The following is a 20167-nucleotide window of genomic DNA, read 5'->3' as shown; positions in this document are numbered from 1 at the left end:
GAATTATAATGAGGCGCTAAAAATACTACACATTAAAAGTCCGTTGAACCAATGGGATCACTCGGGGTCCTAAAGGACTTGATTTCTCACGACACCGGAGCAAATTAAGCCCTGACTGGAAGCAAAAAACATACCTAATATAAGCTAAGCTAAGCTAGCAGGCTAATCGGGTAGATGTATGCTATGCTAATGCAGAAGCTAACTAACATTATTAGCTGTTTGATAAGGCTAATCATACTAGTATTTCTGCCATTGTGCAGCGTTTACGACAGTAAAGTTGACCGAGTGGATCTCTGAGCTCGAGTGAGTGGAGGCGGGGCTAATTTGCATATTCATGGATTTTCAAATCAGCCTCATATGCAATATATTCAGAATGAAATAATTCATGCAACATTATTCATTGTGCTTAAAAAAGATTTTTATTGTACATGTATTCTGTTATTTTAAAGTATTACTAAGGCTTCATCCAAAAACACAATGCATATTTACACACATGATCACAAAAACTCTAAAAATGTTGGCGAGTGGATACCAGTGCAAAATGATATAAACCTTCAGTACATGTAACATTCATGACTCTTGTTTCAGTTCATTTAAGATGGGGAAAACCAGGCTAATGAACATGTTTACGAGCAGAGAATCTGATCCATCTGCGTACGAATGCAGTTATGAGGTTGTGAATCCCAGGAGCTGCTCGATGGGTTTATATTTCCACTCATCCGCTTCCAACTGCTCCACCAGTCCGGCCAAACGCTCCATCCGCGACACCTGCTGATCTGAGATCAGAGACAAGCGTCAGAAACATGATTCCAGATCAGCGCACCAACATCAACCATCTGTCTGTATACAGTACAGTACATTACAGATAATTTCAAACCAGCTTTATAGGGATACACGGGAAAATAAAAGAATCAGTAAATATGAGATTTTCAAACTTAGCTCTAAAGACAACAGTCATTATTCGGCTTAATTCAGTTCAGTTCAATGTTGATTCAATTGAGTTCAATTACAGTGTCGATGTTGCAAATTTAATCAATTAATAAACAATCAATTCATTTATAAGGCAGCTCTAAAAAACAATATTGTCATTATTCAGCTTAATTCAGTTCAGTTCTATGCTGATTCAATTCAGTTCAGTGTTGATTCAGTTCAATTCAATAACTGTGTAAAGTTAATCTATTATGAAACGAGTTCAATTTCAGCTATAAGCAGCTCTAAAAAACAATATTGTTATTATTCAGCTTAATTCAGTTCAGTTCTATGTTGATTTGATTCAGTTCAGTGTTGATTCAACTGAGTTCAATGTTGATTCAATTCAGTTTAATAACAGTGCTGATGTTGCAGAATTTATAAATGATTAAACTAATTCAATTCAGTAATAAGGCAGCTCTAAAAAACAATATTATCATTATTCAGCTCAGTTCAGTTCAGTGACAATTGAGTTCTATGTTGATTTGATTCAGTTATTGAACAATATTAAAATGAATTGAATCAACACTGCTCTGAATTGAATCAACACTAAAGTGAATTGATGTTGCAAAATTCATGAATTATTAAACTAATTCAATTCAGTTATAAGGTAGCGCCAAAAAACAATAATATCATTATTCAGCTCAATTCAGTTCAGTGACAACTGAGTTCAATGTTGATTCAATTCAGTTTGTTGCAAAATTAATGAATTATTAAACTAATTCAAATCAGTTATAAGACAGCTCTAAAAACAATATTGTCATTATTCAGCTTAATTCAGTTCAGTTCTATGTCGATTCGATTCAGTTCAGTGTTGATTCAGTTCAGTTCTATGTTGATTCAATTCAGTACAGTGTTGATTCAATTCCTTTTAATATTGTTGATGTTGCAAAATTCATCAATTAATAAACTAATTCAATTCAGTTTTAAGGCAGCTCTAAAAAGACAATAGTGTCATTATTCAGCTCAATTCAGTTCAGTGATAATTCGGTTCAGCTCAATGTTGATACAGTTCAGTTCAATATTCATCAGTTATGAAACTAAATTGATTTGTTATAAAGCAGCTCTTCAGAAGACAACAGTGTCATTATTCAGATCAATTCAGTTCAGTTCTATGTTGATTCAATGCAGTTCAATGGTGATTCAGTTCAGTAGTGTTGATTCAACTGCGTTCAATGTTCAATTCAATTGAGTTCAATGTTGATTCAATTCAGTTTAATAGTGTTGATGTTGCAAAATTCATCAATTATGAAACAAATTCAATTCAGTAATAAGGCAGCTCTAAAAAACAATAGTGTCAATATTCAGCTCAGTTCAGTTCAGTGATGATTCAGTTCAGTTCTATGTTGATTCAATTCAGTCCAGTGTTGATTCAATTTAGTTCAATAACAGTGTCGATGTTGAAAAATTCATCAATTATCAAACTAATTCAATTCAGTAATAAGGCAGCTTTAAAAAGACAATAGTGTCATTATTCAGATCGATTCAGTTTAGTGTTGATTCACTTCAGTTCTATGTTGATTCAGCTCATTGTTGATTCACTTCAGTTCATAAACTGTGTCAATGTTGCAAAATTCATTATTAAACTAATTTGATTCAGTTATAAGGCAGCTCTAAAAAGACAACAGTGTCATTATTCAGATCAATTCAGTTCAGTTCTATGTTGATTCAGCTGCGTTCAATGTTCAATTCAATTGAGTTCAATGTTGATTCAATTCAGTTTAATAGTGTTCATGTAGCAAAATTCATCAATTATCAAACTAATTCAATTCAGTAATAAGGCAGCTTTAAAAAGACAATAGTGTCATTATTCAGCTCAGTTCAGTTCAGTGATGATTCAGTTCAGTTCTATGTTATTTCAATTCAGTCCAGTGTTGATTCAATTTAGTTCAATAACAGTGTCGATGTTGCAAAATTCATCAATTATGAAATTAAATTAATTTGTTATAAAGCAGCTCTTCAGAAGACAACAGTGTCGTTATTCAGATCAATTCAGTTCAGTTCTATGTTGATTCAATGCAGTTCAATGGTGATTCAGTTCAGTAGTGTTGATTCAACTGCGTTCAATGTTCAATTCAATTGAGTTCAATGTTGATTCAATTCAGTTTAATAGTGTTGATGTTGCAAAATTCATCAATTATGAAACAAATTCAATTCAGTAATAAGGCAGCTCTAAAAAACAATAGTGTCAATATTCAGCTCAGTTCAGTTCAGTGATGATTCAGTTCAGTTCTATGTTGATTCAATTCAGTCCAGTGTTGATTCAGTTTAGTTCAATAACAGTGTCGATGTTGAAAAATTCATCAATTATGAAACAAATTCAATTCAGTTATAAGGCAACTCTAAAAAGACAATAGTGTCATTATTCAGAATCAGATCAATTCAGCTCATTGTTGATTCACTTCAGTTCATAAACAGTGTCAATTCAGTTCAATTCAGTTTAGTGTTGATTCAGTTCAGTTCTATGTTTATTCAATTCAGCTCATTGTTGATTCACTTCAGTTCATAAACAGTGTCAATTCAGTTCAATGCAGTTTAGTGTTGATTCAGTTCAGTTCAAGAACAGTGTGGATCGTGCAAAATTCATCAATCATGAAACAAATTTGATTCAGCACTAAATCATAATAGTGATGTAAAACCCGGAAGTGCTGCACTGTGTTTACAACGTAAACAGCGTAGAAGAATGACAGGGAACAGAAAATCGTTGAATAAAGTTGTTATTTTTGTTTCGTTTTTGGCGCACAAAAGCTGTTCTCGTAACATTAAGGTTGAACCACTGCAGTCGCATGACTATTTTAATGACATCTTTAGTACCTTTCTGGACCTTGAATGTGGTAATTTTGTTGCTTTCTTTTGGGGATCAGAAACCTCTCGGATTTCATCAAAAATATCTTAATTTGTGTTCTGAAGGTCTCACGGGTGTGAAACGACATGAGGGTGAGTAATTAATGACATTATTTTCATTTTTGGGTGAACTAACCCTTTTAAGCCCCGTAATAAGTGTGTTACTCACCATGTTTAACCTGCTTCAGTGTGGACGCAACTTGATAGCTGAACACAGACTCGCACAGAAATCTATCAGATCCATCTGTGGAGAAAAGGCAAATGCATATGCAGCACTGTGAAAATCCTGTGTGACAAACATGCAAACACATACAAAGAGGCTGTAGTTCACAGAGTCACAGTTCTGCACCTTTTGTTTCAGGCCTCTGCTGAGCTCATTAACTAACAGGCAGGAATTACCCCTCATAACAACCCCTGTCCTGCACCGGCGGGTGGGCCAATGACCCAGAAACACAACTGAAGGACCTTAACTGGAGGTTTTGTTACCGTAAAAATCTTTCCACAACAGTTTATATAACAGGCTTATCGGATTCAGAAGGACAAACAGTATTCAGAACTGCAAAACAACTGAGAAATAACGGAGCACACACCCTCCATCATCTCTCCGGCTCCTTTCGGGTAGGTGTACAGGACTTTCCTGGGTGGGATGAGCTCAGAAGCGCTGAAACCGGATCCAGTCACCGAGCTGCCACTGACCCCGCCAGCCGAGGACGAGGATGAAGATGCTGCCATTCACAGTCTGGACAGGACAGATCACACATGACACAAATACAACATTATAAACACATCAGAGCAAAAGAGTTGCATGCACTAGACTGAATATATATATATATATATATATATATAAATCAAGGCAATATTTATGCATAATATAGTATATACTGGTAATTTTTCACCTTTTTATATGTTTAAATGCCCCTTGCTCTCTGAGAGTTGCCACTAAATGTCGTTGTATTGTGTACAATAATAAAACTTACTTAAATTAATATACAGAATGAGTTTGTGAAATAAAAACTAGTTATTTAGTTTATATACAAGACTATTATTCAAAACAAATGAATTCTACTAGTACTACTACTATAGAAAACCACTATATACACACACAAAGGCACAGAAAACATGTAAATATATTAATTGTTTTTAACTTTGACATTTTAACTAAAAATACAATTCATATGAATTCAAAAATTCATAATCATGCGCCAGACAACACCATGCGGCATTATCATTATTTCAAGCTTCATTACCGTTTCAAAAGCAATCGATAGAAAGAATAAACCAAAATAAAGTTAAATATTTGTTAAAAATATTGTAATATTTTTTTTGAGAACCTGAATCACCCGAAGCTCCTTCCGTTGGTTTGTTTACGTCAGTCAGTTTGACGGTGAACGGACGTCAGCGCGCCCCCTAACGTCACGGCGTAACGGTGTTTACTGGATAATGTGATGTAACGTCCATTAATATTTTTTTATTTGATTGTTTAATTTGTATTTATACTATTATATTTTGGATATTGAACAATTATTATTATGTATAATGTATAAATTACTAAAAAAAAAATTCAGCTGAGGACGTGACGTTAAAGGCGGAAGTGGAATTTGCGCCTGCGCACACAGTTTGATGCGAACAGCTCAAAGGTAGAAATATTAATCATTTAAAAATTAATAATCTTTCATTCAAGCAAGTATATGTTCTTTAATGAGTTCCTTTCATCCTCTTTAATTAGTGTTTTAGCTGAAGAATATGTGACATATGATAAACCGAGAAAGATGATGAACAATATTATCGACAGTTTTTATTTCCTCAGTGTTTATAAACATCTTTGTGTTTAATTTCAGTATTTATATTCCTGTGAGCTGTATATTTTCAGTACATATCACACAGTTGTTTGTTTTAGTAATTCAATGTTTATAATTTGTTTAGTAATTTGTACTCCAACTTTATGACTAGGTTTGTTGTTCATTTGTTGCTGTTCTTGATCAATATATGAGAAATCCGTCATTATTTGAAGATGTTAGCTTAAGTTTTAGTGGGAGATTTAAATATTTATGAATTAATAGATATATTTAATTTGAGGAAACAGAATTATTTTTTAAAAAAGGGAAAATTAATTGACACGTAAAATATGCAGGATTTTACCTCACTAAAATTGAGCTGTCAAATAGTATGATGAATTGTGAAATTTATTTATCTTTCTTTTTTTATATATATATATATATATATATATATATATATATATATATATATATATATATATATATATAATATATTTGCTTTAAATCCAGTGTTTAGTGTGATGTTTTTGTTCTAATTATCGATCTTTGATTTAATTTTAAAAAATGAATGAACTATTAACCTAGCACACCTGCAACTAATCATCAAAACCCAATGCATGAACTAGAAAACAAAATCCTGCACTGCTATCCCAACTTGCAAAAGTTATCAAAATTTATTTGGGGACTGAAACATTGCTTAAAGGGTTAGTTCACCCAAAAAATTGAAAATAATGTCATTTATTACTAACCCTCATGTCGTTCCACACATCTTCGGAACACAAATTAAGATATTTTTTGATGAAATCTGATGGCTCAGTGAGGCCTGCATAGCCAGCAATGGCATTTCCTCTCTCAAGATCCATTAATGTACTAAAAACATATTTAAATCAGTTCATGTGAGTACAGTGGTTCAATATTAATATTATAAAGCCACGAGAATATTTTTGGTGCACCAAAAAAACTAAATAACGACTTATTTAGTGATGGCCGATTTCAAAACACTGCTTCAGGAAGCTGATGAAATCACGTGACTTTGGCGCTCTGAACCACTGATTCGACACGCTGATTCATAATGCTCAGAAGCTTCGACTATATAAGTCGTAAGTCGTTATTTTGTTTTGTTTTTTGGCGCACCAAAAATATTCTCGTGGCTTTATAATATTAATATTATGCAGGCCTCACTGAGCCATCGGATTTCATCAAAAATATCTTAATTTGTGTTCTGAAGGTGAACGAAGGTCTTACGGGTGTGGAACTGCATGTAATAAATTACATTATTTTCATTTTTGGGTGAACTAACCCTTTAATAAATTGATAACTTTTGCAAGTTGAGACAGTGTGCGTTATTTTTTCTCTAGATTATTTTTTGAAAAACTAACAATGGAGTGAAATCTCTAATAATTAATCCAGCTGATCATTTATGCCACATGAGCTCCTCCTCTTCATCTCTCTCATCCAGCAGTTTGTGCGTGATGGACATCTTACGGCCGGTTCTCATTAACATCAACGGAAGAATTTACAGAAAAAATCCAGTCCAGGAGGAATGTCCTTATGAAGAAGAGGATGATTATTCATATTCAGGAGCAGGTATGTGCCTTTTTTTAAATTGCGTGTCATGTGTTTGTCATCATATAATGACATCATGTTCTTCCACAGATGCTGAGCAGTGTCTGGACGAGCCTTGTGACGCTCACGACATCGAACAGACAGAGAAAGGCTTCCGCTGTGCCATAGACGTGCCAAGTGTGCTTTATAAGTTAGTATATGTTCTAGAGATCACTCATTGGGTCCGATCACACACGCAACACAAGTGTTTCAGCCTGATGCAGTTATCATTTTCACATCCAGCGCCACGTTGTTTAAATAGCAAATGCACTCGTGCCCATCTGTGCACCCATGGGCGTGCTGGTTTGAAAATGAGGTGTGTTCAGATGCATTGTTGGCACGTTGCTAGGCAACTGAAAACATACCCATGACTCATTAGGAGACTAGGTACAACCCTTTTAGACCATTTTTCCTGTCGTTAAACTAGCAAAAGTGCATTCGGATACGCCCTAAGTGCTTAGATCGTTAAAATAGGGCCCTTAGACTTTTAGAAGCCTATTTTCACTTAGGAATAAAAATAGGTTGGTGCAACTTTTTATCTTATTTTATTTCTTGCAATTCCGAGCCAATTGACTATATGCACCGAGCGTACTTTAGAACTTCCGCTTTAATATAAGCCAGCTGGAAAACTTCCGGTGAGAGTCATGTGCTGGTGTGTTGAGCATCAGTAGTGTAATACTTAGTTTATAATCAGAATATAGTCACTTAAATAGTCAGGCACAGCATTAATTTACTTATTCAAACGTAAGACAGCATAAAAAATAAATTCCTCAACTAAATTCAATTTGACCATCAGTTTTTACACTTTCATGTAAAAACAAAGCGTCAAAATTAAATATTTATTGTGCACTTTAGCTAGATTAATTGAATAAAATGTGTGTTTTCTCAAGTGTGCTGAAATCATTGATCTTGCGCTGCACTGACTGACAGCTGCTGTGATTATAAAGAGAGAGCGGCGCTCGCTTTGTGTCATTCATTCACAAGAAAAGTTATTGTTTTTCATCAGATTCTGTGAGTATTTCATACTTCACATTGACTAAATGTAATTTTAAACCTAGTTATTTTATAATGTTTAATATTTAGTCAAAAACGAAGTGAAAAACGATTAGAGGAAATGGCTGATTTATGCACAAATAAATGCTACTTTGCCGCCACCTGCTGGTTAAAGTGGTAATTATTGTCTTTTTTATTTTTAAATAAGTGTTTTCTATCAAATGTTGAATTTCCTACATTTTGAAACGTTCAGTTTTACAATGGGGACAATCTCAGAAGGATGAACAAGTAATGTTTGTGGTCATCACATTAAAAATAACATTTAAATACAATTACAGATAACAGCGTTTTTAAATGGTCCCAATAGCTTCGTCTTTATTGCAATCAATAAAACTGGTTTATTGGCAAATTAGGTAAATGTGATAACTGTATTAAAATATGAATACAACATTAAAAAGTCAACCATTGATGGTTTTGTGTCGATGTACAGCGACTACAGAATGAACAGCTAACAGTTCACTGGAAAAGCCCGAGCTGGCTTAACCACAACCAGGAAGTAACCGTGCATATAGCCCATTACTGCATTCCAATTTGTGTACTATCCGTCCTCAGTAGCATTAATGTTTAGTAGTATTAATAGTATTAGTTTTTCAGGTTAGAATCCAAAGTGCAGATCCATGCACAATCTAACAGCCCATCGATTAGAACTACAAACATGAATAAAAAGTGCTTTAAACTACAAACATGGCGGATGTACGATTAAGCAAAGAGGTTTGAATAAAGGGATTTGACTCGTGATTGATGTTATCCACTTTATAGTTCATCTGCAACAACACTGAGCTTTTATAAAGATACATTTGATCATGAAAAATACTGGTAACAAGAGGAGGAAAATGTGCAAAATACACAGAATAAGAGAAAAATGTTTTGTTGTGCCTCTGGATGTCAGAATCGGAATGCATTTTTGTCATTGAAGACGTATGATGTTTATGTTGCAAGTCACAGACTGATGAATCCTGTGATGATTAATCTACTATTAAAACATAAATTTGATGTAAACAAGCAGTTCATAGGGGACATTCATACATAGGATAGCAGTTACATCATAAAATAATATTTACATTTTACATACATAACTTTTAAACATACCCTATAACATTTTTATTTCACAACCACTGATGGTTTTGTGTCGATGTACAGCGAGTACAGAATGAACAGCTAACAGTTCACCAGAGTTGGCTTAACAACAACCAGGAAGTAACTGTGCTGACTTATTTCTTGCATTTGCATGTTTTTATATCTCCCAGTTCGGACTTTATAACTCGCAATTGTGAGTTTATATCACAATTCTGAGGGGGAAAAAGTGAGTGTCGGGATATAAATGTGCAATTCTGAGGAAAAAAGGCAGAATAACAAGTATATTCAGTTTTTCCTTCTAAGAATTGAGAGATATAAACTCGGATTTGCGAGAAAAAAGTCAGAATTGTGAGATATAAACTCGAAATTAATTATTTTTTTGTTTTATTCCGTGGCTTCCAATGCAGAACTTTAATTTTCTGCCACCAGGTAGGCTCCGCCCACAAAAAAACCATCATCACTGCTTGCAAACACAAAATAGGTCTATGCATTTCACTCTGATATGGTAGGAAATTGAATGTGGAGGATTTAAACTGTGACAAGATGATTGACAAGGCAGTTTAAAAGGGCGACAGGATGCTTGTAACTAAAATATGGTGACGTAGTTTGTCCCAAAGCCTCCCTACTCTTCCGCTACACACTCAAAAGTATGCACTTTTCTTCACAAAGACAGTATATACTATTAGGACATAGTATAAGTATGCACAGCAAATATCTCACAATTCTGTGTTTAAAAGAGATTAAAAATATTTGTAATTACCATTTTTATTTTTTATTCCATAATGAAAACAGGCTTCAGTTTTATTGCAGTTTAAAAATTTCTGGTCCGATCTCAGCAATGTTCTTGTGTTTTTACAGATATATTATCGGTAAGAAGGGAGAGACTCGTAAACGACTGGAATCGGACACAAAAACTTCGATCAGCATCCCGAAACAAGGCGTGGAAGGACAGATCGGTAAGAAACCACTGAAGTGTTAATGTGATTCATCCCACAGCATTTTTGCAGTCGTAAATCATATCTCAGATTGCCAGGAAATGCATAAAAGCATCTGCCAAATGCATGAACGTAAATGTAAATGTAGAACACGTGCATTATTGCCACTCATAATGCTCACCCAGAAGACACTAGAATCATGTCTGTGAGTTTTGCATCTGCAAACATCACCCACATGATCTTGAGAAATAAAACATCTAGTTTGCCGCTCAGAGATGCTCGGCATGTTTCATAGTGAAATGTAATGATGCGTTGTGCAACTAAAAATGTGCCTGCATAAAAATAAAGCTGTTCAGAATGTTCCAGTAGCAGGATGTTCTGGCGGCAGCGTGTTCTTGTGTGCAGCGGTGAGTACTGTATGTTCCTGTGGTTGCGCTGTGGGTTTATGGAAATGTACTTCTGTGTGTGTTTGTGTTGTCTTGTGTTCAGTGGTCACAGGTGCACACAGGGCTGCAGTCGCCTCAGCTGTAACCCGCATTGAGGTTTTGATCGACAGCTTTCGGAGGAAGCAGCCGTTCACGCACTTCCTGTCGTTTGCACTAAATCATCCTCAGGTGCAGGAGGGCTTTCTGCGCTTTCGAGAGGAGGTGTTGGAACAATGTGGGCAGGTGAGAGACTCTGAATGGACAGAATGTACTTTTAAAGTCAACAAACAATCAGAGTCGACTTTATTACTTTATAATAGTTGATAATCATATCATATCATATCATAAGGCTACAGCAAAATTCACTCTGTTTACTTTTTAAATTTCTGTTCCTGGTCTTATTGTTACCAGTAATAAACACAATAATTTAATATTAATATAACTTATATTATATTATATTATATTATATTATATTATATTATATAAAGTTAATTTAATGTAATATAATAAGGATATAATATGTATATACAGCTAAATTTACTCCTATATTTATTACTTTCTAATTTCTTGTTCCTGGTCTTATTTCCAGTAGTAAATGCTAGAATTTAATATTAAAATAATAAGGTTAATATAAAATGAATGCATTATATTGTTTTATATTATATTATAAGGGTAATATAATATACATATAATAATTCAAGAATTCTAATTTTAATTTAATTTAGTTAATTCAAGAATTTAATGTAATATTTATATAAAATAGATTATGTAATATAATGTTGTAAGGTTTATTATATTATATTATATTATATTATATTAAGGTTAATATAATTTAATATAATAAGGTTAATATAAAAATACAAAATAATAAGGTTTAAATAAAATATAATGCAGTGTATATATATTATATTACATTATTATAAAGGTAATATAATGTACACATAATATAATAATTCAAGAATTTAATATAATATTTATATAAAAATATTGTGTAATAGAATGTTTGTAAGGTTAATATATAATATATTATATTAGTGAATTTTGCTGTAACCTTATTATATTACATTAAATAATATTATAATATTATATTAGCCTTATAATTTAATACTAACCATATATATATATATATATATATATATATATATATATATATATATATATATATATATATATATATATAATGTTTTTATTTTTATATTTTTTAAAGTTGAAATTATTTTATATAATAAGGTTAATTTATACGATATAATAAGGTATGTTGATATGAAATATAATGCATTGTATTTTATATTAAATTATAAGGGTAATAAAATGTCCATATGTAGTAATTCAAGAATTACTATATAATTTTAATATAATTTTAATTTAATTTAGTTAATTCAAGAATTTAATATAATATTAATAGAATTTTTTTTACATAATATATTTTATAAGGTTAATGTTGTATTATGTTATATTACTAGTTATCAGTAGTAAACACAATAATATTATATTATATTATATTATATTATATTATATTATATTATATTATATTATATTATATTATATTATAGTTAATATCATTTAATATTAATAAGGTTAATATAAAAATACAATATAATCAGGTTAATATGAATTAATGTTATATAATAAGGCTATAGCAAAAATCTGTTTTATCTGTTCCTGGTCTTATTATGAATGATTGATTAGTACACCATAATAAAAAGCCATCAATGAAAAGTTTGATAGATTTAATTTTTAATTAAAGTATTAATATGTCGTCTGCAGGACTCAGGAGTGGATGTGAGTATTTTTCAGAACCCAGCTAAACTCCACCTAACCATCGGCACTCTGGCCCTGCTGAATGAACAGGAAGTGACGCGCGCAAACGAGCTGCTTCAGCAATGTCACAGCGTTATCAGGTCTGTCTGATGCACATTATCACACATCTTCAGAAGAATGTTACATCAGTCTCTTCTAGCGCTGTTCTGAGACGTCATAGTGGCTTGTCTCTGCAGAGAGATAACCCAAGCAAAACCACTTCCTGTAGAAGTCAGAGGAATTGAATATATGAATGATGACCCATCAATGGTGGATGTTCTGTATGCTAAAGTTGCTGTTCAAGATGGATCTGACAAGTAAGATGCATTTCATAACCTAAAATGAATCCTGTCAGAGAATATACAGTTTATACAGTATAAAAATCTATGGAAAGTCCCAATAAAACTTGAAAACCCACGTTGTGTGTGTGTGTGTGTGTGTGTGTGTGTGTGTGTGTGTGTGTGTGTGTGTGTAGGCTCCAGCAGATCGCAGACAGGCTTGTGGAGTGTTTCGCTTCAGCCGGTCTGATGGAACGAGAGCGGGACAGAGTGAAGATTCACGGCACCATAATGAACACGCTCTTCCGGAAAGATCCGTCAGGTGAGACATACATAAACAATCACGATCAGATCTCAGATCAGTTTAAAATAAGACCACCGTCAATCCTGCCATAAACACGTCTCCAATAACTAATATGATCTTGATCACATTTACTGAATCAAGCCGATCCAATCACACTAACCAGGTGGATCGCCTGGAATGACGTAAACAGCAGCCGCAGCGAGACTAACGGGATTGTTTGTCCGAATGTTTTTCTGAAGTCGTGAATGTCTTCATCTCCATCACACAAAGCTCTCATTCAGCTGCGTCTGTGGCGGGAGGCCAGAGTTTGTGTCAGTGATAAGTGTCCACTGGTCAACAGTTTTGACTGCTGTTGTTGTGTCCATGTTGACATCAGGCAGTCGTGTGCTGTTTTCAGTTTGCCAGCTGAGTAATGTTCTTCAGTGCCCTGAACACCACGGCCTGCGTATAAACATGTTGATCACTTCTCATTATGAGTGTTTGTGTTTTCAGACCTTTTTTGTTCTGAAACAGGGACTTAATTTGTTACAACGATGCATCATAGGTGGAGTTTCACTTTTGTGCTTGGGTGGGGGGGATTTATTACTTAATTAATAATAATAATAATAATAATAATAATAATAATAATAATAATAATAAATATAGCTGCAAGCAGCAATTACGGGGTCAAGCTGAAGGGCAGAAAAGGAAATATTTGTGGATCATGAGGTTAGGATTAAGCTAATTACATCAGTTAAAGCACATATAACATAATATCATGGTTTATAACTTCTGAGCAGTAGGTGGCGCTATGACGAAACTCTGCATGCACCCTCAAGTCATGCTTGTGATGACATGTACCAAGTTTCGTGTCAATACACACAACTTTTGCAAAGATACAGCCGCATATCCATTTTGGTGTGCTTGCCATCAAATTTGTTGACGCAGTATAAAAAGTATCAAAAATCTTTTAATAACTTTTTGTCATGATTGTCTGTAGATGCCACATTACCAAATTTCATACAAATCGGACAAATTTAGTTAGAAAAAGTAGGTTTTGAATAAAATTCTATATGGCAGACAGCAAGTATGGTAGAATATGGCAAATTTGGTATTTTATGACAAAATTCGAAATGGCCGACCAAGAAAATTGGATATTGTTACACCAAATCATTGCAAAAATACAGCATCAAATCCATTTTTGCGTGCTTGCCGCCAAATTCGTTGACGTGCTATACGAGAAACGATTGGCCGATCAAAAATCTTTTAATAACTTTTTGTCTTGAGTGTCTATAGATGCTACATACCAAATTTTGTACAAATCGGAGAAATTTTGAATAAAATTCTATATGGCGGACAGTAAGTATGGTAGAATATGGCAAATTTGGTATCATAGGACTTTGCATCAGCCAACAAATCTAATTATGTAAGTTAAATGACAATATGTTGAACTTTTTTTTATATGTTAGAACCATTTTCATAAATTTCATTATCTCTTGACCACTAGGGGGCGCTGACCTAACACTTTACTGGTCTTCAGAGCATGGCCTCAATGGTTCATACCGAGTTTCGTAACGATACGTTCATGCGTTTGTAAAACACAACATTTTACGACAAAATTCAAAATGGCCGACCAAAGAAAATTGGATATTGTTACACCAAATCATTGTGAAAATTAGAGCCCGACCGATATGGATTTTTGGGGGCCGATGCCGATATTAACTCGAAAAGAGCCGATTTATAAGCCGATATTTTGATTTTGAAAATAAACTGGATATTAGACCCATTTCCTATAAACTACACTTACACAACATTCAATAGCAAAATATCTGCCTGTTCTATGAATGTGGGCTGTATAAACCATTTTCCAGAAGGGATTATGTTAAAAAAAGCCTTAGATTACAGTCTCAATGACTAAACAATTGCACATCAAAAGTATATATTTTTTAATGATCAAAAAACAGTCTGGTTTTAAACATTTAACAGTTTTACTTACTTCCAGTTGAAGCTGGTTTTAACAGTCTGTGTGTGTACTGTAAATAAATTATAATACTAAAGTTAAAGTAAAAGAGCTATACCAAACAAATTCAATATTCCACAAAACCATGTCAATGAATTGAAAATAAAATTAAAATAAGTTAAATGGGAAACACTGCAGATATATTTAGAATAAGTTAAACGCTAACGTTATGGTTTGACCTCTTATTAACGTTCGCGCTCTTCCACTGATAAACATGGTATTAGCTTTGTGGCTAATCTAATATAGCAATGCATTAGCGGCTGTAAGTGATGTTACAGAATATTTAGAAGTGATAATGATAGGACCGTTAGCTAGAACTACCACACTGTTTTATATACAGTGTATGAACTAAATCTACAATCATTTCACATGACGAACGACAGACTCACCGTCAAAAGAGTACATCTCCGTGGCGCTGTTGTCAACTGGGGAGTAGCAGAGCTCCCTCTGGTGGGCAAACTATGCAACACTCATAACATGAGTGAAGCATGAGACTCTGTTTCTCATGTTTCATCGGCCGTTATAAACGCCGCATGCAAATCCATTTTTTGCGTGCTTGCTGTCAAATTCGTTGACGTGCTATACGAGAAACGATTGGCCGATCAAAAATCTTTTAATAACTTTTTGTCTTGAGTGTCTGTAGATGCTACATACCAAATTTTGTACAAATTGGAGAAATTTTGAATAAAATTCTATATGGCGGACAGTAAGTATGGTAGAATATGGCATATTTGGTATCGTAGGACTCAGCATCAGCCAACAAATCTAATGATGTCCAATATGTTGAAATTTTCATATGTTATAAGCATTTTCATAAATTTCATATCTCTTGACCACTAGGTGGCGCTGACCTAACACTTTACTGGTCCTCTGGCCTCAATGAATCATACCGAGTTTCGTAACGTTACATTCGTGCGTTTGTAAAACACAACACTTTATGACAAAATTCAAAATGGCCGACCAAAGAAAATTGGATATTGTTATACCAAATCATAAAAATACAGCATCAAAATCCATTGTTGCTTGCTGTCAAATTCGTTGACGTGCTATACGAGAAACGATTAGCCGATCAAAAATTTTTTAATAAGTTTTTGCCTGGAGTGTTGCATACCAAATTTCGTGAAAATTGAACAAACGTTTTAGGAGGAGATCGAAAAAGTAGTTTTTTCTTTCCGGAAAAATTCAAAATGGCGAAAAAATTCCATGACGGAAATGACGTCATAGGGTGCATTCGAATCAGCAAATTTGTTTCTAGGACTTGCGTGTCAAAAGTTATGAGCATAAATGAGTGAATCTTTGAACTGTTGGTGGTGCTAGAGGGTTTGAGGTAGAGACTCCAAATTTATTACGGTAACATTTCAGACTGTCCTCTATCTGTGTGCCAAATTTCATAACTTTTTACCATACGGTTCTGTGGGCTGCCATAGACTCAAGAGCGGAAGAGTGGAAAACTAACCATTTTATTTTTGGCTTGACCCCTAATAATAGAGGAATTAAATAATTAAAGGATTAAAAGGGATCTAATAATTGTAGTTATGAAGTAATCAATTTAAATCTATTTAAATTGTAATCAATTAAAATTCTATTTGCAAATAATATTTTATTTTAAAATGTGCACACACGTCTAATGTCGAAAACGCAAACGTTTCTCGTCTCGTCATTATATTAATCATATATCATATTAATCAAATAATTCACGGATCATGATCTCATTTTCAATTCAAAACGGCGAAATTTCATAAAAAGTTGAGTAGTTTGCATCACTAGATAAGTCTACTACTGTCGGTCGCTGAAGCATTTCTGTTCGTAAAAACAGTTGTCTAATACTTACATCTTTCCATGAACTCATTCAGTTCGCTTTTCACGAGGCAATATTTCAAAGCGTACCAAAAGTGTTGTATGCAAGTCACGTGAGGAGAAACTGTCCTCTTATTGGTCAGAGTTTCCTCTGCAAGACAGCCGTGTTCATATATGCATAAACGATTCGAACTAAGGGAGAAAATGCAGCAGGTTCTGAAACAAACTATTCAGGTGTGAGAACGCTCTTAACCTCTAACCTGTTCTGTGTTTCTCTCAGCGGAGGATAAAGGAGCTTCAGGAAGACCTGAACAATAAAGATCGAGAAGCTTTTAATGCAAGAAACATCTTACAGGTGAGAAATGTGATCTTCAGATTGCTTAGATTCGGCACCTTCAAACCAGGTCCAATGTCATTTTCTTTAGCACAAATCAAAAGAAAATTCAAAAGAAACATTTATAATTTTGAAGATTCTATTTCAAATAAATGCTGTTCTTTTGAATTTTCTGTTCATCAAAGAATCCTGAAAAATACCATTTTTGACAGTTTCCACAAAAATATGAAGCAGCACAACTTTTTTCAACATTGATATTAATAAAAAATGTTTCTTGAGCAGCAAATCAGCATATTAGAATGATTTCTGAAAGATCATGTGACACTGAAGACTGGAGTAATGATGCTGAAAATTCAGCTTTGATCACAGAAATAAATTATATTTTACTATATAATCACAGAGAAAACAGCTGTTTTAAATTGTAAAAATATTTAACTATTTTTACTATATTTTTGATCGAATAAACATCATACTGACTTCAAACATTTGAATAGTACTTTTAGCTCACATACAATACAAAGTCTTATCAGTCCAGACAGGATACATGATTTCAACATGGGAGGATATGAGATAGAATGATTTATTTGAGTATTACACCAACATTCACACTGATGAGCAACATTTATTCGCAGTAAATGCATCCGCCATTACAAAAACTGTGACGATAGCATGATACAGTGATGGCATCTTGATAACATCACAGTACTGATTGATAATTATACTCATATTACACTTATTTTCATCATTAATGCTACTTAATGTGATACTTAATGTGAATGTACAAAAACACAGTATATCCGTCATTTGTCCACATTAACATGGTATTGCATGATAGCTATAAAAACAAAAACATAAGTGTGGTTTCTTTAACTGTCTGTCGCCTCCTGTTGGCAGTCAGCGCAACAGCACATTATTTTGTAAACACTTCTCTCTCACAAACACACACAGGCTGTTCTGTCCAGAAACAACTACGCCTGTTTTTTCTCAGAACTGATGTTCCGTTAAATGGGGAAACAACTCCTGTGAATGTTGGCTAAAAAACAATATGGAATGAAGTTATTTAATACATCATCTCTCATAGTTTCATCACATTTTAGAGCAGAAACATAAGCGTGTGAAAGAACGCCCTGTACACGTGAATTCTGTGTTTATGTAATTAATGTTCAGATCATTTTTTTTCTGATTCTTTCATGCAAATATTTATGAATTTCACTCTGAATAATAACTGGCTTCTAAATGAAGTGTGAAGAACTGAACTGTGTCTCTCTGCAGATGTTCGGAGAGTTTTATTTCGGAGCGTTTGAGCTGAACTCGATGCAGATGTCTCAGAGGTTCTCCACTGACGGCACGGGATACTATTCCTCTGTGGGACACGTCACGTTCTCATGATGGGACGGTTACACACTCACATACTGAAAGACTTATAAATGGCTCCAAATTATTGATTGAGAATCATTTATTGTTGTCATGCATTGTAAATATAAATAAGAGCATTTCAATGGAGAAAAAAAATGGAGTGCAGAATGATGTCACCAATATTTTTGGGCCTTTTCCCAGTGTTTTTATTCATCAAAGTATCATGAAAAAAAAAATGTATCACAGTAAGTGCATGTGTGTTTTTTTTACTTTAACAGTGTTTTGTGGATCCATTCTGGAGTTTAACTGCTCCTGTTTACTCAGTGCTTTCATTATATGAAGAAAGAAAGTCAGGGATTTGGAACGGCATTAGTGTAAAAAAACACAATATACATCAGTGTTTCCCACAGGATTTTGTGAGACTGTGGTGGGCGGACATCGGTTCCTCTAGGGGGGTCCGGGGGCATGCCCCCCGGAGGAAAATTTTGTACATTTTAAATTTAAATGCATAAATCTGGTGCATTCTGAGAGCAAAATTAAGTGACTAGATCAATGAAGAATTTTGTTCTCTTGTAAACAATTTTGTGCTCTAAAAGTAATTTATTTATTGGTGATGGTAGGGCACATTAGTCACGTACACAACATATAGTAGGCTAAATGATAATTCATAAGTGGTCAAACGTGTAGAGTACACATTTAAACCATTAAAAATATATGCAGCAAAAGAGGTTACCTTTGTTGAATTAATTTATTAGTGGGAGTCTGTATCTATACATCTGTATTTGTGGAACTAATGGTCACTGATTTGTTAAACAATCCAGAATGCACTAACCACACTATTTCATTATAGAGAAAAATAACAAATGAATAAAAATATATAATCATAAGCTGACCAGTAAATAAGTAAACTAGGTGAGTATATAATTCAGCAGCAAAAAGTATTCTAGCCTAAATCTTGGGAAAAAAAAACAAAAAAAAAAAACACTTTGCACAGTAATTTTATAAATCCAAATTGTTAATAAAAAGTTTAAAAATTACTATTTGTATTCTTATGAAATGAAAAAACGATTTATATTAGATTTATATGTAAATTATTATATGTATTTATATTAATGTAAGATTAAAAGACGCTTATTTTAAATGTATTGTGCAGCTTTTTAATGGGGCAACAAAATATGATAGATACGACAGAACAAAATAGGCTATTAATAATCTTCCAGTAACCATGATAATATGAAACGCTTCAAAACTTCAGCAAAAAACCGCTAATGCGCATCCCGGGTGCAGAATGATGCGCTTGAATCAATATGAGACCCTTTTCACAATGACGTCAGTTAACTTCCGCCTATCAGCAAAGCAGTGTATCAGTTGTTCCGTCTTACCTTCGCGCCGGCGACTTCTCGGGAAAATGCTTTAATAACTTTAAATGCGAACGGTTTATGTCAAGGATTTACACAGTCGGCTTCTTCTGGTAATGATATTTATTATTTCCTTTCTGTAACTGCCTTGGTTAGGGTTTCCACGAGCAGAAACTTTAGCAATGTTGTCATTGAATTGAGTTTTATCACAACGATTGTGTGTCCACACAAATCTGTTAGCCTATTTGGAATAACAAG

General features: G+C 33.7%; 2 protein-coding genes across 3 annotated transcripts; one reads left to right on the top strand and one right to left on the bottom strand.

The window, feature by feature from the left end:
* Positions 1 to 400: 400 nt before the first annotated feature.
* Positions 401 to 5289, bottom strand: anapc16 (anaphase promoting complex subunit 16). Of its 2 annotated transcripts, none has more exons than XM_048170358.1 (4): positions 5145 to 5289; positions 4404 to 4552; positions 3983 to 4057; positions 401 to 776 (listed from the first exon to the last, which is right to left on the bottom strand). In XM_048170358.1, exons 2-4 carry the CDS (start codon positions 4543 to 4545, stop codon positions 667 to 669), a joined length of 327 nt encoding a protein of 108 aa, XP_048026315.1. In that variant the 5' UTR covers positions 4546 to 4552; positions 5145 to 5289; the 3' UTR covers positions 401 to 666. The 2 variants fall into 2 exon arrangements, with proteins under 2 accessions (XP_048026315.1, XP_048026316.1); XM_048170359.1 differs by having other exon boundaries at positions 5061 to 5174.
* A 28-nt stretch (positions 5290 to 5317) lies between these two features.
* ascc1 (activating signal cointegrator 1 complex subunit 1) lies at positions 5318 to 18800 on the top strand. The gene is given in 11 exon segments (XM_048170357.1): positions 5318 to 5450; positions 7048 to 7175; positions 7245 to 7344; positions 10182 to 10279; positions 10748 to 10926; positions 12451 to 12584; positions 12681 to 12800; positions 12959 to 13083; positions 17142 to 17167; positions 17169 to 17216; positions 18468 to 18800. Coding segments are annotated over 11 exon segments (1092 nt in total). The 5' UTR covers positions 5318 to 5433; the 3' UTR covers positions 18585 to 18800.
* Positions 18801 to 20167: the final 1367 nt, after the last annotated feature.

Source organism: Megalobrama amblycephala, linkage group LG20 (assembly GCF_018812025.1).
Source record: "Megalobrama amblycephala isolate DHTTF-2021 linkage group LG20, ASM1881202v1, whole genome shotgun sequence".
Classification (NCBI taxonomy): Eukaryota; Metazoa; Chordata; class Actinopteri; order Cypriniformes; family Xenocyprididae; genus Megalobrama; species Megalobrama amblycephala.
The sequence above is the reverse complement of the archived record's forward strand: the minus strand, read 5'-3'. Positions and strand labels throughout refer to the sequence as shown.